Source organism: Monopterus albus, unplaced genomic scaffold (genome assembly GCF_001952655.1).
Source record: "Monopterus albus unplaced genomic scaffold, M_albus_1.0 scaffold18.1, whole genome shotgun sequence".
Classification (NCBI taxonomy): domain Eukaryota; kingdom Metazoa; phylum Chordata; class Actinopteri; order Synbranchiformes; family Synbranchidae; genus Monopterus; species Monopterus albus.
In genome coordinates, this window is record NW_018127898.1 from 3784630 (window position 1) to 3803597 (window position 18968).

The window sequence follows — 18968 nt, forward strand, 5'->3', positions numbered from 1 at the left end:
GACGGAGTGTGTGTTTGGACCAGCTGCACAGCAAATCTGTTTATTCTGCACAATTTGGCATCAAACACAACAGACTGCTGAGTGCCTGCTCCTGCTTGTGGTGCCCCATTAAAATGGAATTTATTGGTGCTTTAAGAGAAAGCCCGAATTACACATTTTTCCTTCTCTGCCCCATCCTCCTCTCACTCTCTTTCAAAATCGCACTTTTTCTTCTTTTTCCGGCTGTGGTGATGGTAGCAGTGTGGAGTTTTTTCCACTTCTATCAGCAGCTGTCAGACAAGTCTCAGAATGGCTCATTACAGACCCAGAAGGACAGGTATGGTAGGCATGCCTCCTTACCTGTCAGCCATCGCTGCCATTTCCACTGTCACCTGAGTGAGTGGTGTTCAGACTTCAAACTGAAGAGAGCCTGCACTGTCCATAAATGTGGTGGCATCTCATGCAGCTATAACTCAGAGTCAGAATATGCTACACCTGAAACAATCTAAACAGTCTTTAGTGTTTTATTGTTGTTTACTTTCTGCTCAGAGGCCACACATTTGGTTGAAACGTGCGCTATCTGAACGTGATGTCTATGGACTGCCTATTGGCTGAGCATTTTTAAAAGACATTTTAATGTCACATCTGTTTCCGTTGCATCCAGGTGACAGGGACTGAAATAATCAAGCCTGGCAACCTGTTCCCCATTTAGTTTACACTTGTAACCAGACTTTGAACTCCTGCTCTAAAGAGAGCGTGAACTCTGGACCTACATCTCGCTCCATAAATCTCCTCAGCCAATGATGAATTCATATTTAATGACCATGGCCATCGTCTGGGAAGGAGGAGCATTCTTTCATTATTGCCTCTTTCCCCCTGCTGCTTGGTCGAGATAATTGATTTCTCTGTGGTAACAAGGTATCGACCCCGCGTGGTAGCTGGCTAAGACGGCGGTTCGATTCAAAGGAGGGGTGGAGAGGGAGCAGAGGGGAAAAGGGAAAAAGAAGGAACAAGGGATGAAGCCAAAGAACAGAGAATGAGAGCAGGAGCTCTGAAAGCCAACCTGCCATACAATTATTTGCAGTTAAAAAACCTCACTGACTTTAGGTGGGTGTAGAATGGACAATGACTCTTGTCTTGTCTTTCAGGGTTTTAAAGGCAGAACATAGTTTGGTACTTCACTATTGTATGTTTAATGCACCAAATGCAAAGCATATTGACCACAATCTGCCATAGAATTCACTGAAAACGGATTCAGAAATAGGAGGACAAGTTTTTCTGTACATGCTTAGACTGCGGGCGGTACAGTGACGTAGAGGTTAGTGGTGCCACCTGGTGCCTTTCTGTTTGGAGTCTGCATGTTCTCCCTGTGCCTGTGTGGGTTCTCTCTGGGTACTCCGGCTCCCTCCGCCAATCCACACACATACATCTTAGGTTGATTGTTGACTAAATTGCCCATAGGAGTGAGTGTGTGTGGTTGTTTGTCTAAGTGTCAGCCCTGTGATAAACTGGCAACCTGTCCAGGGTGTACCCCACCTCTCGCCCAATGTCAGCTGGGATTGGCTCCAGCCTCCCTGGCACCCTTTTCAGGAATAAGTGGTAATGGATGGATGCTTTGGCTGCTAAGAAAACAACATTGCAGGTCCTGGTCCTCCTGTTTAGAAAATTTTGTTCCCTAAACCAACTTCTCAGTCTCCCCAGGCCATTTTACAGAGATTATAAAAGCAAATCTATGATGCCTGACCTAATCCACTGGTCAATCTTCTGAACTAGTGAGCAGATTCTGCATCACAGGTCTACCCTCTAGCAAGTCTGCAAAATGGTGTTTTATGTAACAAATGTAGTCAAGATATGCAAAGACCATTTGTCTAGTGGGTAACATAGCTTTTGTACATTAATAAACATCTTGATTGAGCTGACACCTCTGAGGTGCTGTAATTGTTGGCCCTGTAGGCAGCACTGCAGACACTTGCTACATGCTGCACAGCCAGGTGTTAACTAAGCCTTATGAATAGAATAATGTATTGATTGCATTCAGCTTTCAGAGATGGTAATAGTACTTTCCTGCTTGCATTTTACTGTATAAATAGAGGACTTAAGTAATGCTGTTGTTGTTGTGTGTTCACCAGTGTAGGTTGTAATTTATTTAAGAGCTCTTAATTGTACTAGCTACTCATCTGGTCGTCATTGGTCCCACAGCAGAGCGGAGCTCCATCACTGCACACTGGGGCATGGTGGAATATGGAACTAGAGAGACACACTCCACACAGGCAGCTGTTTGATGTCTGCAGCTGCCGAGTGTATGTTTCACCGTAGAGCATAAATAAATACACAATCCCCTCATGAGAGGACAGAGTAACACACAGGAGACGTTATTTCAGGCTAATGAGCTATTAATGTTGATTTGAAATTCAAACATTTTAGGGGATCTTCTTAGCAGCCATTCAAGCTTTGTGTGCGAGTCTGAATGACAAAGAAAGGAAGGGAAAACAAATTCATCTGGCTGAACTCTGCACATTGTTTTCATTTCTTCCCCACACAACTGTGACCAGTTGTACACACATTAGCATATTAATGTCTACCCAATATGACATAAATCACATCCAGGGGAAAAATGTATTTTTTTGTACTTTGAGTTCTTATTTCTGGCTCATGTCCAATCTGCTAACATTGAAGGGGTGGGATTTATGGCTGCGACCAGCCACCAGGGGACGATTGACTCACGGTGGCTTCGCTTCTGGGAGATGTCAGACTCTCCTTTTATACAGTCAGTGGCTACTCATCTGACGCCTGCGTGCCGAATTATCTGCTCTAATATTGTCAGGAGGGTGTTTTGTCTACTACCGTGTTTGACTTAAGTCAGTGAATATCAGGTGTAACCACTGACTGAGCTTTCTTATTGGGGTTGAAGTCACCTGCTGATAGTGACTTGGTGATCTCTGACTGACTTGTTTTAATGATGGTACTTTTATTAGCTCAGTAGTTTGTAACTGTACTAACTATACATATTCTGTTGACCTATTGTGTATTGGCTATTAAGAGTTTGTTGTTCTCCTTTTCAGAACCACACATCCAAATGTACATACGACACAGCAAGAATGGCTTTTGGATGGTTTATTGAGGGACTAGACCAAGATTTCCCATGATTCTCTGGCTGGAATCACACCCCATAATCATCTACTCAAAGCACCATCCTGAAGATTCTTCAGTAGCTGTCATACCAGCTATGAGATTTTCTTACTTGAGCTAAAACAGAGGGCTGTTAACATTCAAGATCACTGGTAAAAACTATATTAGTTAGACAATATTTCACTGAAGAAATACAACCATATAATGGAATCAGTGTACAAGACTATGAAATACATATAAAACCAGGCAGTGTTTGAGTCTAGCAACCTATGCACATTTCTTATCGGTATGCAAAACACAGCAAGGTTTGCTTTTAAGGATAAAATACTGTCACTTTGTCAACATGCAAATTTCACCACAAATACCACTTGAACCGGTGTCACCGTCACACTGATATCTGCTTGCAATAGTGAGAGTGTGAGAGCAGTAGAGAGAGACTTCTCCTGCATTACTGGTAACTACCAGAAAAGTAGTGTGGAGAATGTAACAGCATTTCTAATGATGTGATCATAATATAAGGAGTGTCAGTAATACTGACATGTGCATAATTTAGAGTAGATCCTCAACAGTGGTTAAAGCTTGCATATTAAAAGTGGTGTAAGAGCAGCCTCTAGTGGCACTTATTCCCAGGTAGAAAATACATTAACTAGATTCTTGCATAGATACAGTGCCAAATTACTCCCATTCAGTGTCAATGTTTACATTTCAGTACTGTTAAAGTATATGTCATGATTCTTATGTCATATGGTCCGCTCAACATAAATATAAAACAAAATGTTGAATCAGCAGATGGAAACAGATGGCAGTCTACATGACCAAAAAACAGGAACATTGGCCAGTTTACAAGTTCTTTTATCTTAGTCCAATCAAACTGAGTATTGTGTGCTCGTGTATTGCCGTTGCTGTGGTTACAACCACAAGTCCAAACACGGACAAACACCAGTGACTACACAGCTTATGCACATCAATGCCAAGTTTTTTAGAAAATAATGATCCTTGAATTGATTTAGAATGGTTGGTCGGTCATTAAAAACCGTTAAACCTCTTACGGTTACTTAGGAGACTACAGTTTTGGTCAATAACAAATCATTAGTAATCAAAGCTATAAAAAAAAAAAACCCCACACACTCATGCAGCAATCTTTTAAAAGACAAAATGTAGTTAGAAATTCTTAGCTGAAATACTTAAATAAAAAGCAATGATAAAGTTTTTACATGTCAAAATTGCACAGTAGTTCAGAATATGGGTGAGCTTTTATTCCTCCTTGGTTCTTACTTCAGCTGTGGAGAAGCGAAGAAGTTGCCCTGGCAGTTAGAGGCAGCGGAGGCTTTGCTCTTGCTCCCAAATCTAGGGGTTGGGGACAGACAGTGATGTTTTACCTTCGTAATTGTAATTTTAGCAGACAACTGAAAGAGAATGTTTAGATGTAAACATGGCAATCTAGTCTTTATATGTGAATCACTAAGTTAGCCTAATTTGTTAATGATTTGACTACAAGCTTAAAACTGTTGGACTGTTTGTAAAATCACTTTAGGCTCAAATATGCAAAACCAGAATACACTCACGGCATTGTCTTTGCGTAGTGTAAACATTGGAAACTGGGGGAAATAGCTGGCCTGGCTCTATTTTGATGTTTTTCTCTTCATGGTTCACATTCATGTTTGCAAGTGACATATATCCACCTCTCATTTAAACACTATTAAGCTCTTAAGCTGCCGTCCATGTGCAGATTTAACTGAAATGCGAGTTGTTACATGCACACAAAAACATCATTTGTGCAACAGGCAAACGCACAGGTCCCTCACCAACTGCTCAGTTACAAAATGTTCCTTCTAGCTTGGCTTGATCAGAAGCTTCTGCATAAGCATTCAACAAAAGTAAACTGAGTCTCCCGACTTACCCGTCACCTTTACCTTCTGGTAAAAGTGACAGCCCTACTGTGTTGAACGTTAGTGTGAACATAGCTTTATAGAGAGTTACGGATCATATCCTTGATTAACAAATCCCTCCTGAACATGCTTTAAGTGAAAAAAGATAGCCTGATAATAATTTGCAGCAAAATTTGTTATGGCCAATATCACTGGATTCAGTGTTTAAAGAATTTGGCCTTGTTGTTTCTCTGGTTAGTAGAGTGTGATTGAACTTACATAGTGGTGCTGGACAGCGTCTGCATCATGCGCTGGGACAACGAGCTAGAGGAAGGGGTTTTGGCCATCATCTGTTGTTCTGGAGTGGTCAGTGGTCCCAGTATGCTCACTACAGTTAAAGATCAATCCAGTTTAACATTGCTGATTTTGTCGTTTGTCAATCAAAAATGCTGAGAATAAATACTTAGAATCCGGTTTTGATCTCTCATTTGCCACATGGTGTTCCTGTTTGTGGTCTTTAAAATGAAACAGAACAAACTGTCTTACATGCCAACACTCATTCTTTTTTACATCAATGATTCATTCTGTGATTTACCTTTGTGGTCTGGAGTGTCAGTGTGGTGACCATTGTCCATGGCTCCATTATCTGGATAGGCAAACTGGCACCAGTACCTTGCTGGAATACTGAGCAAGCGCTCTATAACCTACAGGGTAAAAAAGCCATATCTGTAGTTAAAACTATTGTGAAGAACAGAAACACTGATCATAAGTGTGAAAAATAAGTATGCAAAGTATACAAAAACACACAGAGCCACATTAACATGACTGACATTTTCATACTACAGCACTGAACATGAACAAGTATAGACAGTGTACTCATTCTTAAAACTTCTCACTGACATTACCCTTGGTTGTCTACTGGTGTCGTGCAGAATGGTCATAGGGTCTGGGTCAGGAACAGCATGACCCACGAGGGTAGGACCAAACACTTTGGCCAAGTTGTTGACACCCATCTTGGTATCCACACTCTGAGACACCCTAGAAAAGAAAGGAGTGAAAATTTGACCCGCACTGCAGAGATGTTAGAGGCCAGAACATGCTTGTTCACTCTAGACTCAAACTTTACACCATCTGGGGGGAAGTCTCTGGTTTACATTTACTTTTATTTACTTACTTTACACCAGTCGTGTCTAATGGTGGAACATAAGAGCTGAATTGCCAATAACAAAAATTACTTCTGCAGATGAATCATCAGGCAGGCCAGAGTGTCTCGGTTAGGTTGAGGCAGCCCACTGATGGTCTGGTACAACATGGCCATACTGTTGTCATCATCCTGGATTTCTACAACAGCATTAACACCAATCATTTAGTATGAATTCCTCAACCCAAAAGAGCTGATTTAATCGTTCAGATGAAATCCTTGTCCTTCAAACAATACAAAAGCATTGAGACAAATAAAAGAACATTGTAGATACGTACCAGCTGCTTCCATAAAATCTTTGTTGAGGTGGAAAGTGAGCAGTGGCTCTGGAAGGTTTCTTAAGAAGTCTTTGAGAACACCTGCAATGACGTTTATATCTTCTACTTTGTTAAGCGGAGGCAGAGTCTTCCCTCTAACCAGCTTTTCCTTCAGCTCTTTCACCAAGCGCTCGTGACCAGACACTCTGTACAGGCCAACCTGGGGCAGGGAAAAGATTAAAGAAATCGGTTCTTACTGCCTGACTGCACTACTGAATGAGACAACTAATTAAAAGAGCCCATGGCATGCTTTTCCTTGTTTTCTGACTTATCTACAATGTTAAAACGGTGAATTATCATCTTAGATGTGACCTAAAGCTCAAAAAAATGGAGGTGTTCGAATGTTCCAGTATTTCTGTGCAGAAGTAACTCGGTCTTTTTTTCTAACAAAACTAATTTACGTGATAGTTTAAGAATTTCCTTGAAAGGGTATAAAATCCTGGCCGTTGCGCGTTAATGTGAGCTTGCCTGACATCCATGTAATTATTTTTTTTTATTTTTTAAAAAAAAATATTAAAAAAAAAAAAAAAAAAAAAAAAAAAAAAAAAAAAACAGACATCCACCAGTGCCATTTTAAAAACTGAGTTTTTCAACTTTGCCCAGTTTTGTGGATATATTTTCCCTCCTGCTGCTGCACTGTGACCAGAGGATGTGGAGAAAAATACAGGGCCTGAGGTTACTTGCATGTCTGGGAATGTTCCTGTACAGAGACTCGCTGTTTTACCGGACCGGGTTTAACCTACAAGCAGCCAGCCTGTGAAGACGCCGGCGGCAGTGACTGATCAGCTCATCAATGCTGGATTTCCCCAGAGCACAGTACCTGTTTGTTTTGACTGCTTGAGGCCAGTGTGTCTGCCGCATTTGATGTGTTGCTGGTTAAGGAGCAGATCAACGATCCATGATATTATTGTCCGCTACGATACCGGTTTGAATTCATTTCACTATTTTGGGACTGTATGTGGTCGTGTGGGGGAAGACACAGCGACCACCGGTTGGATTTACTGACCTTAGAGCTACTTGAAAGGGAGTGATATTTCCACTGCTCGCTAAGACTTAACAATAAATTTAAAAAAACAAACAAACAAAAAACACGTATGTCTGTAAAGAATTGATGCTGTTGCGGTTCATTGTGCTGTTCACTTTTGAATCTGCAGCAGAAGCTGTGTAGTCACGAACTGTCCTCATTTTTAGGAAGAGGTTTTCTAGTTTTATCATTCTGAAATAATTTGACTATTTGGAGTTATGATGGGTGCCAAGCTAATCTAAAGATTAAACATTAAATGGCTGGAAATGAGCAAAATGAGCACCCCATGGGCACTTTAAAGAAATGACCTATTATACTAAAGGGGACAGATCAGAGCATTAACATGAATGTGACTCTGATAAGGTCTGTCTCACCTCATGAAGGCCTCTGTGCTCAATCTCCTTAATGCAGTAGATAACCAACGCTGGGATCTTTGGAGCAGTGACGGGAGCAAAGTCAGCCAGGGTGGCCTAGACACAGAACACATCATTTTATATATGGGTAACATGAAAGTATTAGAAAAATAAAGTAATATAATGAAGTGGAAATATGTACCTCTGTGGTCTTGATGGGAGTGCCAACAGCTGTGGGATTACAGGGCAAGGGACAGCGTTCACGACACTCTGGATGGGTCACAACCCTGCAATCCTGGCAACGAAGGTACATCTTGCCAAACTTTGTCCTCTTTCCACATGGCACACAGAACTCAGACTTGATTACCTTAGTGACAGAGTTAACACAGTGCTCAAGGTGAATAGATCACACTTCAACAAGATGGAGCAGCAGGTAGAGATCGCTCTAAATCTGAAAACCAAATTTCTCAATAGAAAGTCAACAGCCTTACAGTTTTAGAGATGAAGTGGTGTTTCTTTGCTCTGCCATTAGCTCTGGGGGTTTGGAGTTGGGCTGGAAAATCTGCAACTGCTGTGCTGGGAGCCTCACTGGCAGTCTCAGACTGGTCAGTTGTGGTTGTATCACCCCAGGCTGGAGCAACTGTAAACACAATCACATCAGTCAAATCCCAAAACCAGCGAAAAAAACCCCAATGGCAAAAGTTGTATTTAAACCGCAGTGTTTTAAAATAAGAATCATTTTATTTTGTTGTAAGGGCCCATAAACAAAAAACATCAAGATTCTTACCACTCTTCTTTCGGCTGCGTGTCCAGTAAGGCACCGCTTCAATGGTGGAGACGGCCTCCACAGCACCACCACTGACAGGCACAGTGATGGTAGTTTTGGCCACAATAGACTCATTCATCTGAATCATATGACCAAAGATAATTTAATGATCTCAGTACTTTCTTTTAATAGTCACTTTATTTTCCTGCTATTTTCCTATAATTACATATTGTTTTAGAGTTCAGTGTTATATAATACACTTAGCTGAAGAGGTCAGCTTTACCCTATCTGAGGAGCGTCCAGTGGAGCGAGGTTTCTTCACAGCCTGGGGAGGAACCTCAGCCAGTTTTCTAGAGGAACGCTGCGGATTAATATGTAACTTTTAATTACACTGTCATGGGCTGGCTAATGAAAAACTGCACAACCAATAAACCTTGCAGGTGTATACAAAACATGACTAAGACCCCTAACCTAAAACAAATGATCAAAATTACTTTTTGCCATTAATAGAAACAAAGAAAATGTGAGTAAAGGCCGCTCACTCGTTTCTGGCGCTTCCGCAGTCTCACATTCTTCATCACAGAGGAATCCCAGTCCTATAGGAAAAGCAGAGTGACAGCCCATAATGCTTATGAAGTAAATTATTGTGTCCCTTAGTGAACAGTTACCCCAATATTTGACTCTAACGTCTCCTAAAAGACACAGTGAAACTCTTAAGAAACAGGTCAATATACCAGAGAGTCGTCCGTTTGGTCATAGCTGATGTCTGACAGCAAAGAAATGGATTCATCGATAGTTGTTAACCTGCAACATAGATCAGTGTTTTAATCTTCCTGCCTGAAGCACCTTCTTCTCTGTCCGGGGCAAGTTGGAAATGACACACTGTTCACAAGCTTTAATATAGGAACTCACATTTCACATACAGTACTCACTGGGGGAAAAATAATGAAGCATCTAAATGTTTCAGAATCAGATAAAGAGGGTCTGACCTTCGACTGGAGTTGGGGTTGCTTTTAGCAGTCTGTGCTGCCTGGGAGTGGGCACTGAGGAAGGCCAGTGCTGAACGCTGCTCCTCGCTCAGGTGGAAGCTATTACTGTTGTTCTCTGAAAGCAGCAGCTCCCGGATCAGCTGCAGCTGACGTTCCTGATACATCCATAAACCAGTAGGTGGACAGGAACAGGTCCACATGTAGTAAATACCCACAGACAAATGCATAAACAGGCATTATATACCTATAATGAACCCTTAATATTTAGACAGAATTATTCACATGCAGCTTAAAAAGTGGCATACAAGGTGAGCATTTGCAAGAAATACAATTATTTCATCATTTTAAAATGAAACTAGATTATTTCTGTAACATTATCTACACAAGTAAAAGAAAGGCTGTGTAACCTACAGTCATGGCCAGAAATAATGGCACCCCTGCATTTCTGTCAGATAAGACATCACTTCTCCCAGAAAATTGCTGCAATCACAAATACTCCCAGGCAGCACAGGCTGCTAAAACGACACAAATGCCAGATCTGATACATTCCACACAGAAATCCAAAAATGGACTGGACAGAATTATTTTTTTCTGCATTTTTTATGGTTTTTGGTGTTGTTCAATGCAAACAAAAGAAATAAACATGAGAATACCAAAGTATTTGTGATTGCAGCAATTTTCTGGGAGAAGTGATGCCTTATCTGACAGAATTGCTGCGGTGTCAGTATTTCTGGCCATGACTGTATAAACACATTTACACTAACCAGCTTCTCATGGACTGCCTCAGCCTTCTGCCGTCGGCGGATCTCCACATCCACCTGGTTGCGAGCATGCTTTAGTTTGACCTCCAGGGCTCCCCTCTCAGTCTCTGCTTTAGCCAGCATCTCTTTACAGGAAACCAGCTCCTCACCTGCCCGCAGCCACTTCTTACGGCACTCCTCAAAGTTCACTGCCACCTGGAGGAACTCTGAATAAGAAAGAACAACAAACTGTTATATTGCTGCTGTGCAGAACAGCTGTTTTCCTCTGTTGATTATGTCTGTTAAGTCTCCAAAACTCCACTGGTTTCCATTAGAATAGCAATGATGAAAATTTCCTTTAACAGAGCAAAAAAGGCAAGAGTGCTCAGCTGTAGTGAACAAATGAGTAACAGTGCTTTCCTTTATTTAAAATGGAAATGAAATGCATTATATGTACTACTACTGACAAGAACGTTTTACTACATCCCAAAACCTATTTCAACTGCCATTTGTGTCATGGGGTGCACCATCAATTTCCAAAGCCTGTCTATAGTCCTGTTTATCCCTGTCTGGATTTACTTATTAAATCACCAGCTCTATACTTAGCATAGCTGTACCCACCATTGAGGTCAAATTTTTTTCTGAGGTGTATATAATAAAAGTCCAGAAAATAACTCTGCTTTGCTGCTGCAAAGATAAGCAACACTAAGATAAGCAACTGTCTCATCTGATCACTGCCACTGCTGTACTGCGGGTGGAGTGGATGATCTCATTTTTACTCAACATGGTGGTTCTTTGATTATATCAACAAACTGGACAGGCAGCTGAATTTGCTGAAATATGAAAGAAGTAACTAGAGAATTTTACCAACAGACTGTTTCTAGTTCAGTCCCATATATCCCCAGACACCATCCCCAGATGCACCATCTGCATCTCCTGTGCAGTTGTGCTATATTACACAGTGGCCGTCCATCATGGTGCTGCACCGCCTAATTAGTTTCACTTGAGTGACAGAATTAAAGTTAGCAAATAAATTAAAAATAATTAGCTAACATTAATTCCATCCATCCAAGGTCAGACTGATAAACTTTCAGTTGAAATGGTTTTCAGTTTGTGTAAATGGTGGAAATAAGGGTTACAATGAGGTCCTCCTATATCAATGGTGAAATCTAACTAAGAATGTTTGTGATTTGGGAACACCAGTAAAACCTGCTCCTGTGTTTGGATTATATTTGTGTGTGCCTGTCTCAGAGTCCCTGCTGTGTTTCTCCTATTTATTCTTGCCTCATCTGCGCTTCATGTGAAGAAGAACCGAAGAGCACATCTACATCAGGAAAAGCTGTTTTTTAGGGGGTGTGGTGGATTTTCAGATATTGGACCTTGGTATTTCTAAAACCCTGTGCACAGCCATGATACTCAGCACTGTTTCTGCATATGCGGTTAATGTTTCATTGCACCATCTACCACGTTTTGGAATGGAAACAGTATAAAATGCACCTAACTCGGGCTTATTACTGTTAATAAGGACGCCGCCATGCCACACACCCATACAGAAGTGCTTGACGCTCGACTGTTTCACTGACAGGATTCTAAAGATGTAGCAAAAACCAAAACAAATTAGTGAAATAACTTACGTGGTTCAATGCTGTCATTCAGACCATCCACCTGGGCTCTGAGACTCTGGAACTGGCTGTACAGATTCACCACAGACGACCCCATCGTGTCTTCTTACTGCAGCTGCGTTAGCCGAAGTTCAGTAGCATAAGCCACAGTCATTTAAAATGAAACGATAACTACATTAAGTTACTGAAAGAACGAAAACATCTCATTCTTGGTTACTTATATCTGAGCGTTGGCCACAGCGTTATTTCTAATACATTCAAAACAAATCACAGCCTTACTATCTGAATTAACGTAATGTTACATGGCAGCTACTTCACCATGTCTATGATGAAACTACCTGCATGCTAACAATAACGTTAGCACGTTTGTATTGACCTGACTTAGCTCGTTACCCATCCTTACGACCCCGTGGTCGTAAAGATGGGTCGCTTACCTGTGCGATATTTTTACTGTAAGAAGGCGGTTGACATGTAATGTTATTGTACCCGATGTCATAAAGAGAAGTCTGACTATTTATTCACCACGCCAGCTCCAGCAAAACCACACCTATTTGCAAAACTTTACACATACCACTAAAGTTCAAAATCAGCGCCGGTTTTCTTCCTCGTTGTGGCGGAAACTAGGCACTCTATCGCCCCCACACAGCCAGACCTGTAACTGCAGCGGGTTCCAAAACTGCTCCACGCATCCACTGATGATATCCCTATGACTTGCAGGGATACCTTCAGCAGCAGCAGCAGCCTTACTGTGCAACATTTAATGTAATAAACATGATGCAAAACAATTTATAGCGCACTAGAACATTTTAAGCAACTCAACCATAAACAATTTGTGTGTGCCTGTATGATTTTTTTAATGTGTTGGCTGTATGATTTTGCATTACACTTGCCCCAGAATATTGTGTGTGTGTGTCTGTGTCTGTGTGTGAGTTCTGAGCAGGTCCATTAGAGTTGACTTGAGATAATAGGATGTGTCAGTCAATATACACTTTCTGTCTTTATCAATTATTCATCTCTGTATGTACATTTCCCCCAGTCACACATCTTTGAACTGCTAGAATTCACTTTTTACACCAGTCATTACCTGCCTTTTTTTTTTTTTTTTTTTTTTTTTTTCTGTTTTACTGAATGGACTATAACTACTATCTCCAAGCATAATCAATGTAGCACTTTAGCTAGAGAGATACGGGCAATATTTAATTTTGCAAAATAAAGCATCAGGAGACTTTTTTTCATTTACCATAATGTTAAGTGCATGCTTATAACAAAGTGCAATTAGTTTTTCATTTATTATTTATCAGAACAGACAATATACTATAAAAGGCACATTATTACTTTTTCTGAGTTTATTCAGACAGACAACAGAAGTCAGTGTACACCCCCACAATCATATAAAGCCTTGTACTTGTACTGTAATACCTGCACACATTTTCTTTAATTTACAAACTGTGTAAAGACAGAAAGTTTACCTGAATTATTAGCTCACAGAGTTTTAACTAAAATGTGCACGGATACTGCAAGAACAAAGCAGTGTGTGGAAAAAGTATCATGAGGCATTCATGCAAGGTACAGAGGAAGAGGTTATGCTGACAATAGAGTTAGTCTCTGGCACCACTGGAAGGATAATGGATCCACAAACGGGCTCACGGGAAACACTTGGCAGATATACATCTACTTAGGAGTATGCATTTAAGTCAAACACACCCTCTATACATCCTGTGCATATTTGTGTACACAAAGCAAAGTGAAGTTTAAAGATTTGACATAATCAAAACAAGCATTTTTATAAGGTTTTTCCCACTGATGTGCATAGTTTCTGTGCACTTTGGTGTGTACTTCATACTTGGAGAAAAGTGCTTATTTATTGAACAGAAACACTATCATCCAGTGCAGACAGAGTAGACACAAATGCATGAGCACCTAAATGTAATGCAATCCAATCCATTAGCCCTGCAATAAACACAAGTATTCTGAAGCTCACACTTTTGTTGAGATGGTGTCAGGAGTTTAATTTAATTATCTGTACATTTGGAGGCCGTGGTTTCTGATTGGCTTGTATTAAATTATGGCGTATTGTAAAGTACTGTAAAGCCTCAGATTTAGACCACACTATATGCAACCTTGTACATTACATTACAGACCTACCTTGGAGTTCAGTCAGCACCTCTCTGACAAGTTTTGCAAAGGTTGTATTTATGGTGCAGGTTCTGTGTTGGATTCCATTATATGTTATAGGTGTACATGTATTGTGTTAATCCCATATTGTAATCTGGCACCAAACAAAAATGTCTCCTGAGTTAACAGCATGTTTTTACAAAATGCAATGTCACACCAAAGTTACTTTACTCATCTGGTAAAGGACGACAGATGAATGAATCTGTTGGTGCTGAGTCTTGCATGTATGTGGAAGAGCTCTGGTGAAGTGAGTATAGTGGAAAGATAATGTGCCTATGTGCACTTCAAACATTCTATCAACTGAATTACAAGTGGTATCTCCCACTCAGGGCGTGTTTACTGGAAAGGGCTCTCTCTTTACTTTACTGCTCCAGGTCTTAAACTTCATTCTCATCATCATCATCATCATCATCATCATCATCAACAACAACAACAACAACAACAACAACAACAACATTTGTATCTTCCATTTCTTGAAACCTGACACTTGGTAAACATCCTGAACAACCCAAACACATTCAGGGGTGGGTTAAACAGCTCATATTTTCCAGTTTGAAAAATGGAACGCTATAAAAATATTTTTATCGATTTAAGCTTGTCTAAGCAGTATATATAGCTTGTTGCTTAGAGGAAGTACAAGAACTTTCAAACTAAAAGAAAATAAAAAATCTCCTGTCCACAGTCTTCATTTATAAACTATAGATTAGATGTAAAACTCTTGTGTACTGGTAAAACTATTACCTTAGAAGTGAAGTAAGCCCTGTAACGTTCTCAATGGAACATCAAAAAAGAGTCAGGCAGTGCTCAAGGCTGAAGCTCATTACAATACATTTATAATAGTGCTGTTTCTCAGAAAAGAGCAGTTAAAATAAAAAAATGAGAAATCAAAAACTGACATTTCTGCTTTGGCTCAGTGTTAGTATTTTCAACATAGGCTCTTGGCTCTTGGAGTTATTTTTTATTTTTTTAAGAACGATGTATATGGGAGAAAAAAGACTTGGCATTGGCTATTACTTAGAGTTGTAATTGTATTAGGGACTACATTCGTGTGATTTTAAAGTAAGCTACAGTGTGAATTTTGCTGTTTTTCTGAAGTTATAAATAATGGTGCCACATGCAGAGTGTAAGGAGGTACCGTGTGCTACTGTAAATGATCACAGACCCAATTTTAGGGTTGTACAGTGTCACAGTCTACTGATCTCCATGAGAATGGCACACAGGCTCCTGGGTACAGCCCACAGCTGCTGAAAATAAATTAATAAATAAACTAAAAATGAGCAACGATGTGTGCTGCCTGTGTGGGTCTTCAGGAGGCCATGGTGCAAATGGGAACAACAATGATGATAATGATAGTCAGTGCAGTGGCAATGAGAGCAAGCAGCTTGCAGACCTTGGCCCGGCGCACGTCAGCCTCTTTACGCCTGAGTAGAGCATCATAGCCTGGAGTGTAGATGTCATCCACCCAGAATTCCATGTTGTTGGGGTTCAGAGAATCCTGGCCCTGGGGAAAATAATGCCATTTAGATTTTTATAGCGAATATAAAGTCTTATGGATTGAATGCAAATCATAATCCAGCCTATTCAAATACAGCATACTCTATCCTTCATTAATTTGTGACACCAAGTCATATTTTACTAGCCCCGCTTTCTGAAAGCCTGCATAATGCCAATTTAATCATTTAACTAAATCACTGACTTAAAATACTGCAGGGGCTATTACAGAAAACAGAGCATAACCATTCTTGCCTGTAAATCCAAAGGGGATATTCGAGCCTCTCGGTCGTCTACAGTCCAGATGGGCCTTCCTCGCCCCTCAGCCAACCTGGGGTCGATAATCTTCCCAGAGGTTAGCCCACCTGTCAGACTGCTGTCTTTGTGGCGGAACAGGGATGAGTTAAACACTTGTTCCACCAGGCTGGAAGACTTCTGGGAGACTAGATTAACTGTGCTGCCTGACTGATCTTCCTAGAAGGGAAATGATTCAAACATACAGTAGATTTTATATGAACTGCATATAGAATACAACAATATCTATTTTTACTTTTAAAAGATCTGAAATTCAGGCAAAGACAACAATATCAGTTTAGCTAAATGTCATCACCACACATGTACATGGATTTTTAAACTGTGTTTCTGACCAAACATTATATAGAGTAAAGGGTTAAACCACTGTCCCACAAAGTGACCTCATGAGCTTGTCAACCAACCGCATAATCACAGCAGAACACATGTTGTGCGACCACAGAATTTGTGGTCGCACAACATGGACACACAGATGGTGCAAATACTCTATTTTTTACTGTACCTTCATAATGGATTACAGTTGAATCAATGTAAAAACTGAAGCTCAAATGCTGAGAAACCCTCTTATTTAACATCTGTTTCTTCATGTATCATGGAAAATAAAATGTGCACAGCAGAATTACTCTACCCGTCCAACTTTTCCATGTGAAGCTTTGCCATCTTTACTTTTAGTGAATGACACTGCCCAGTCTCTTGCAGAGTTAGAAACATTTAGCTGTTTGGAATCAGAGATGTTTTTGTCTTCCGGCTGAGTTTTGGAGGCACGACGAGATGGTCCATCCTTCTTCCCTTCTTTACCCCCCTTAGAATCCGCCTGACTTTTGATGCTTGCTCTGTGCTCTCCAGGAGTGTTCCAGTCTTTCCAGTCCAGACTAGTAGTGCTGCTCCCAGGAAACAGATGCCCAGATACAGACAGAGGCTGAGGCTCTGAAGAGTCAGAAGGAGTTACAGGGTGACTCATAAAAGAGGAGACACCACTGAGAGGCTCCAGCCACCGCCCACCGGTGCCTTGTCCGCCACCACTGATAGGCTGCTGGATCTTTTCATCCAGACGCTGCAGAGCAGAGAGGACCTGGGAAATCTCATTCTTTACATCATTCAGTGACTCCAGTTGTCTTTCTATTTGGCTCATACGGAGCAGCAGTTTGCAGACACTGGCCTTCAGCCCATCGTCACTGCTTTCCAGAGAGTGGAAAAGCCTTTGAAGTTGACCTAGACGGCCACGTCTGGCTTCAGGGGTGTCCTGGCTAGCTGCTCCTGATGCATCACTGGGGTGCAGTACTCCCGTGGAACCGCACATGCTTATGTCATCTAAGAAACGAAAGATGGCACTGATATCATCCTCACAAAACTCAGGGTCATCTAATGAGGTCATAAAAGAGAGGCGATCAGCATGCACCAGGCTACGGAGGCGCCGGGGGTCCGGTGGGTCTGTCTGGGTTCCCTGAGCCTTGACTCCCTCAACTCCACTTAGCAATCCACTATCACCACTCTCACCTCCGGAGGACCCCAAATTGCTGATAGCAGGTGATGATCGTCTTGGAAGCTGTCCCCCCTGGGATTCCATGCCCATCCCAATGCTGCCCATGTCTATCTGGTCTTCTAGACTATGACTCTTGTTGCTCCAGATACGCCTAGGGGTCCTGGGGGGCTGGAGGTGTCGAGGTGACCACTCTGGGATTGACCGAGGTCCGAAATAAGTTGAGTCTTGCAGGTCATCAAGGCTTTCGTGTTTAGCCCGCTGCTCTGGTGACTGGTGGACTGTTGTTGGTGATGGGTAAGGATTCGGGATTGTTTCAAACCTGTTATTGTCAAAGCCTTTCTGCTCCTCTTTGGGACTGGGAGACTGACTGCTAACAGTCACCTGGGGTATTAGAGGTGGCTGGTTGTGGAAGTTCTTCCTAAAGATGTTTCTCTTCTGGTCTAAAGACGATCCCTGTTCAGCATCAAACACCTCCATGGCCGCAGAATCTCCACTAGACTCACTGTCCGTCTCCAAAGGCAGGTAGATATTCTTCATTACCTTATCAGGCATTTGACCACTAGGGTAGAAGAGTGTTGTATGAGGCAGGTCGAAAGACACAGCCCTCGCCCTCATTGGAGGAGATGACACAAGTGAGATGGGATCGGGGGGGAGACTTGCTCGCTTCCGTGCCGAGTAATTTGGAAACAGTAAGTGCTGGTCGATAGGCCTCCCACCCGAGTCAGAGTGGGCGCGTACTCTTTCTTGACCAGAGATGTTCAGCTGGTGGATTCCAGGCAGACTAGGGCCTGGGGACTGGTCGACAGGGAGGGCCGTCTGGGCTCTCATTGGTTGACTGTCATCACTGGTCCCACCAGTCATCTGAATGAGATTGAAGATAGTTACAATATCAGCAGCGACACCTATGGGTGACAGCCCCTGGCCTCTGGCAGAAACTCGGTCTCTGAAAAGAGTGGCTGGGAAACAGGGGTCCCGGCTAGCAGCAGCAAACAGCAAACTTCTAAGCTCGATGAGATGCTCCAGGTCATATCGGGTGCTAACCATGCGACACAGGTCCTGGAATGTCAGCCACTGCCGCATATTGGCCAGTTTCTCCAGGGTCCTGAAAAAAAAAGCCATGGCTGCTCACCTGAGTGTGAAAACAGGCAGTTAGAAATGCATAGCACATTCATTTGTACTGCACCTTTCAAAGACAAGGCATTAAAACTAGAAAATAAAAAGCCTCATAAACAGGTGAAATGAAAGTCTCATTTAATCATTTAAAATATTTATGTTTGGAGATGGAAATTTAGGATGATGACAATTTTGTTTCTTTAAAACCGTAATTGACCTAAAAAAGTATAACCTACTAATAATACTTACGCAAAATAATATTAAATGTTTACAGGGCTAATTAAATTAAACATACTGAACAGTAGCTATTTATTACTTTTTATTGTATTGTATTAATATCAAAGACATGACTGTAGATTATATCTATTATTTAAAAACAGTGATAGGAATAATAGTAGGCTAATTG

The 18968-nt window shown here is 41.4% G+C and overlaps 2 protein-coding genes across 4 annotated transcripts; both read right to left on the reverse strand.

Moving 5' to 3' along the window:
* Positions 1 to 3046: 3046 nt before the first annotated feature.
* Positions 3047 to 12657, reverse strand: LOC109955934 (rac GTPase-activating protein 1-like). Of its 3 annotated transcripts, none has more exons than XM_020592587.1 (17): positions 12560 to 12657; positions 12001 to 12103; positions 10391 to 10593; positions 9627 to 9781; positions 9372 to 9441; positions 9180 to 9233; positions 8921 to 8998; positions 8659 to 8776; positions 8363 to 8511; positions 8074 to 8238; positions 7893 to 7988; positions 6456 to 6654; positions 6212 to 6317; positions 5882 to 6014; positions 5572 to 5680; positions 5256 to 5364; positions 3047 to 4455 (listed from the first exon to the last, which is right to left on the reverse strand). In XM_020592587.1, exons 2-17 carry the CDS (start codon positions 12083 to 12085, stop codon positions 4380 to 4382), a joined length of 1905 nt encoding a protein of 634 aa, XP_020448243.1. In that variant the 5' UTR covers positions 12086 to 12103; positions 12560 to 12657; the 3' UTR covers positions 3047 to 4379. The 3 variants fall into 3 exon arrangements, with proteins under 3 accessions (XP_020448243.1, XP_020448244.1, XP_020448242.1); XM_020592588.1 differs by having other exon boundaries at positions 12475 to 12654; XM_020592586.1 differs by having other exon boundaries at positions 12423 to 12653.
* Positions 12658 to 14839: 2182 nt separating this feature from the next.
* LOC109956270 (UPF0258 protein KIAA1024-like) lies at positions 14840 to 18568 on the reverse strand. The gene is made up of 3 exons (XM_020593246.1): positions 16595 to 18568; positions 15910 to 16128; positions 14840 to 15664 (listed from the first exon to the last, which is right to left on the reverse strand). The coding sequence occupies exons 1-3, from the start codon at positions 18566 to 18568 to the stop codon at positions 15470 to 15472; spliced, it is 2388 nt and encodes a 795-aa protein (XP_020448902.1). The 3' UTR covers positions 14840 to 15469.
* Between the last annotated feature and the right edge of the window lie 400 nt (positions 18569 to 18968).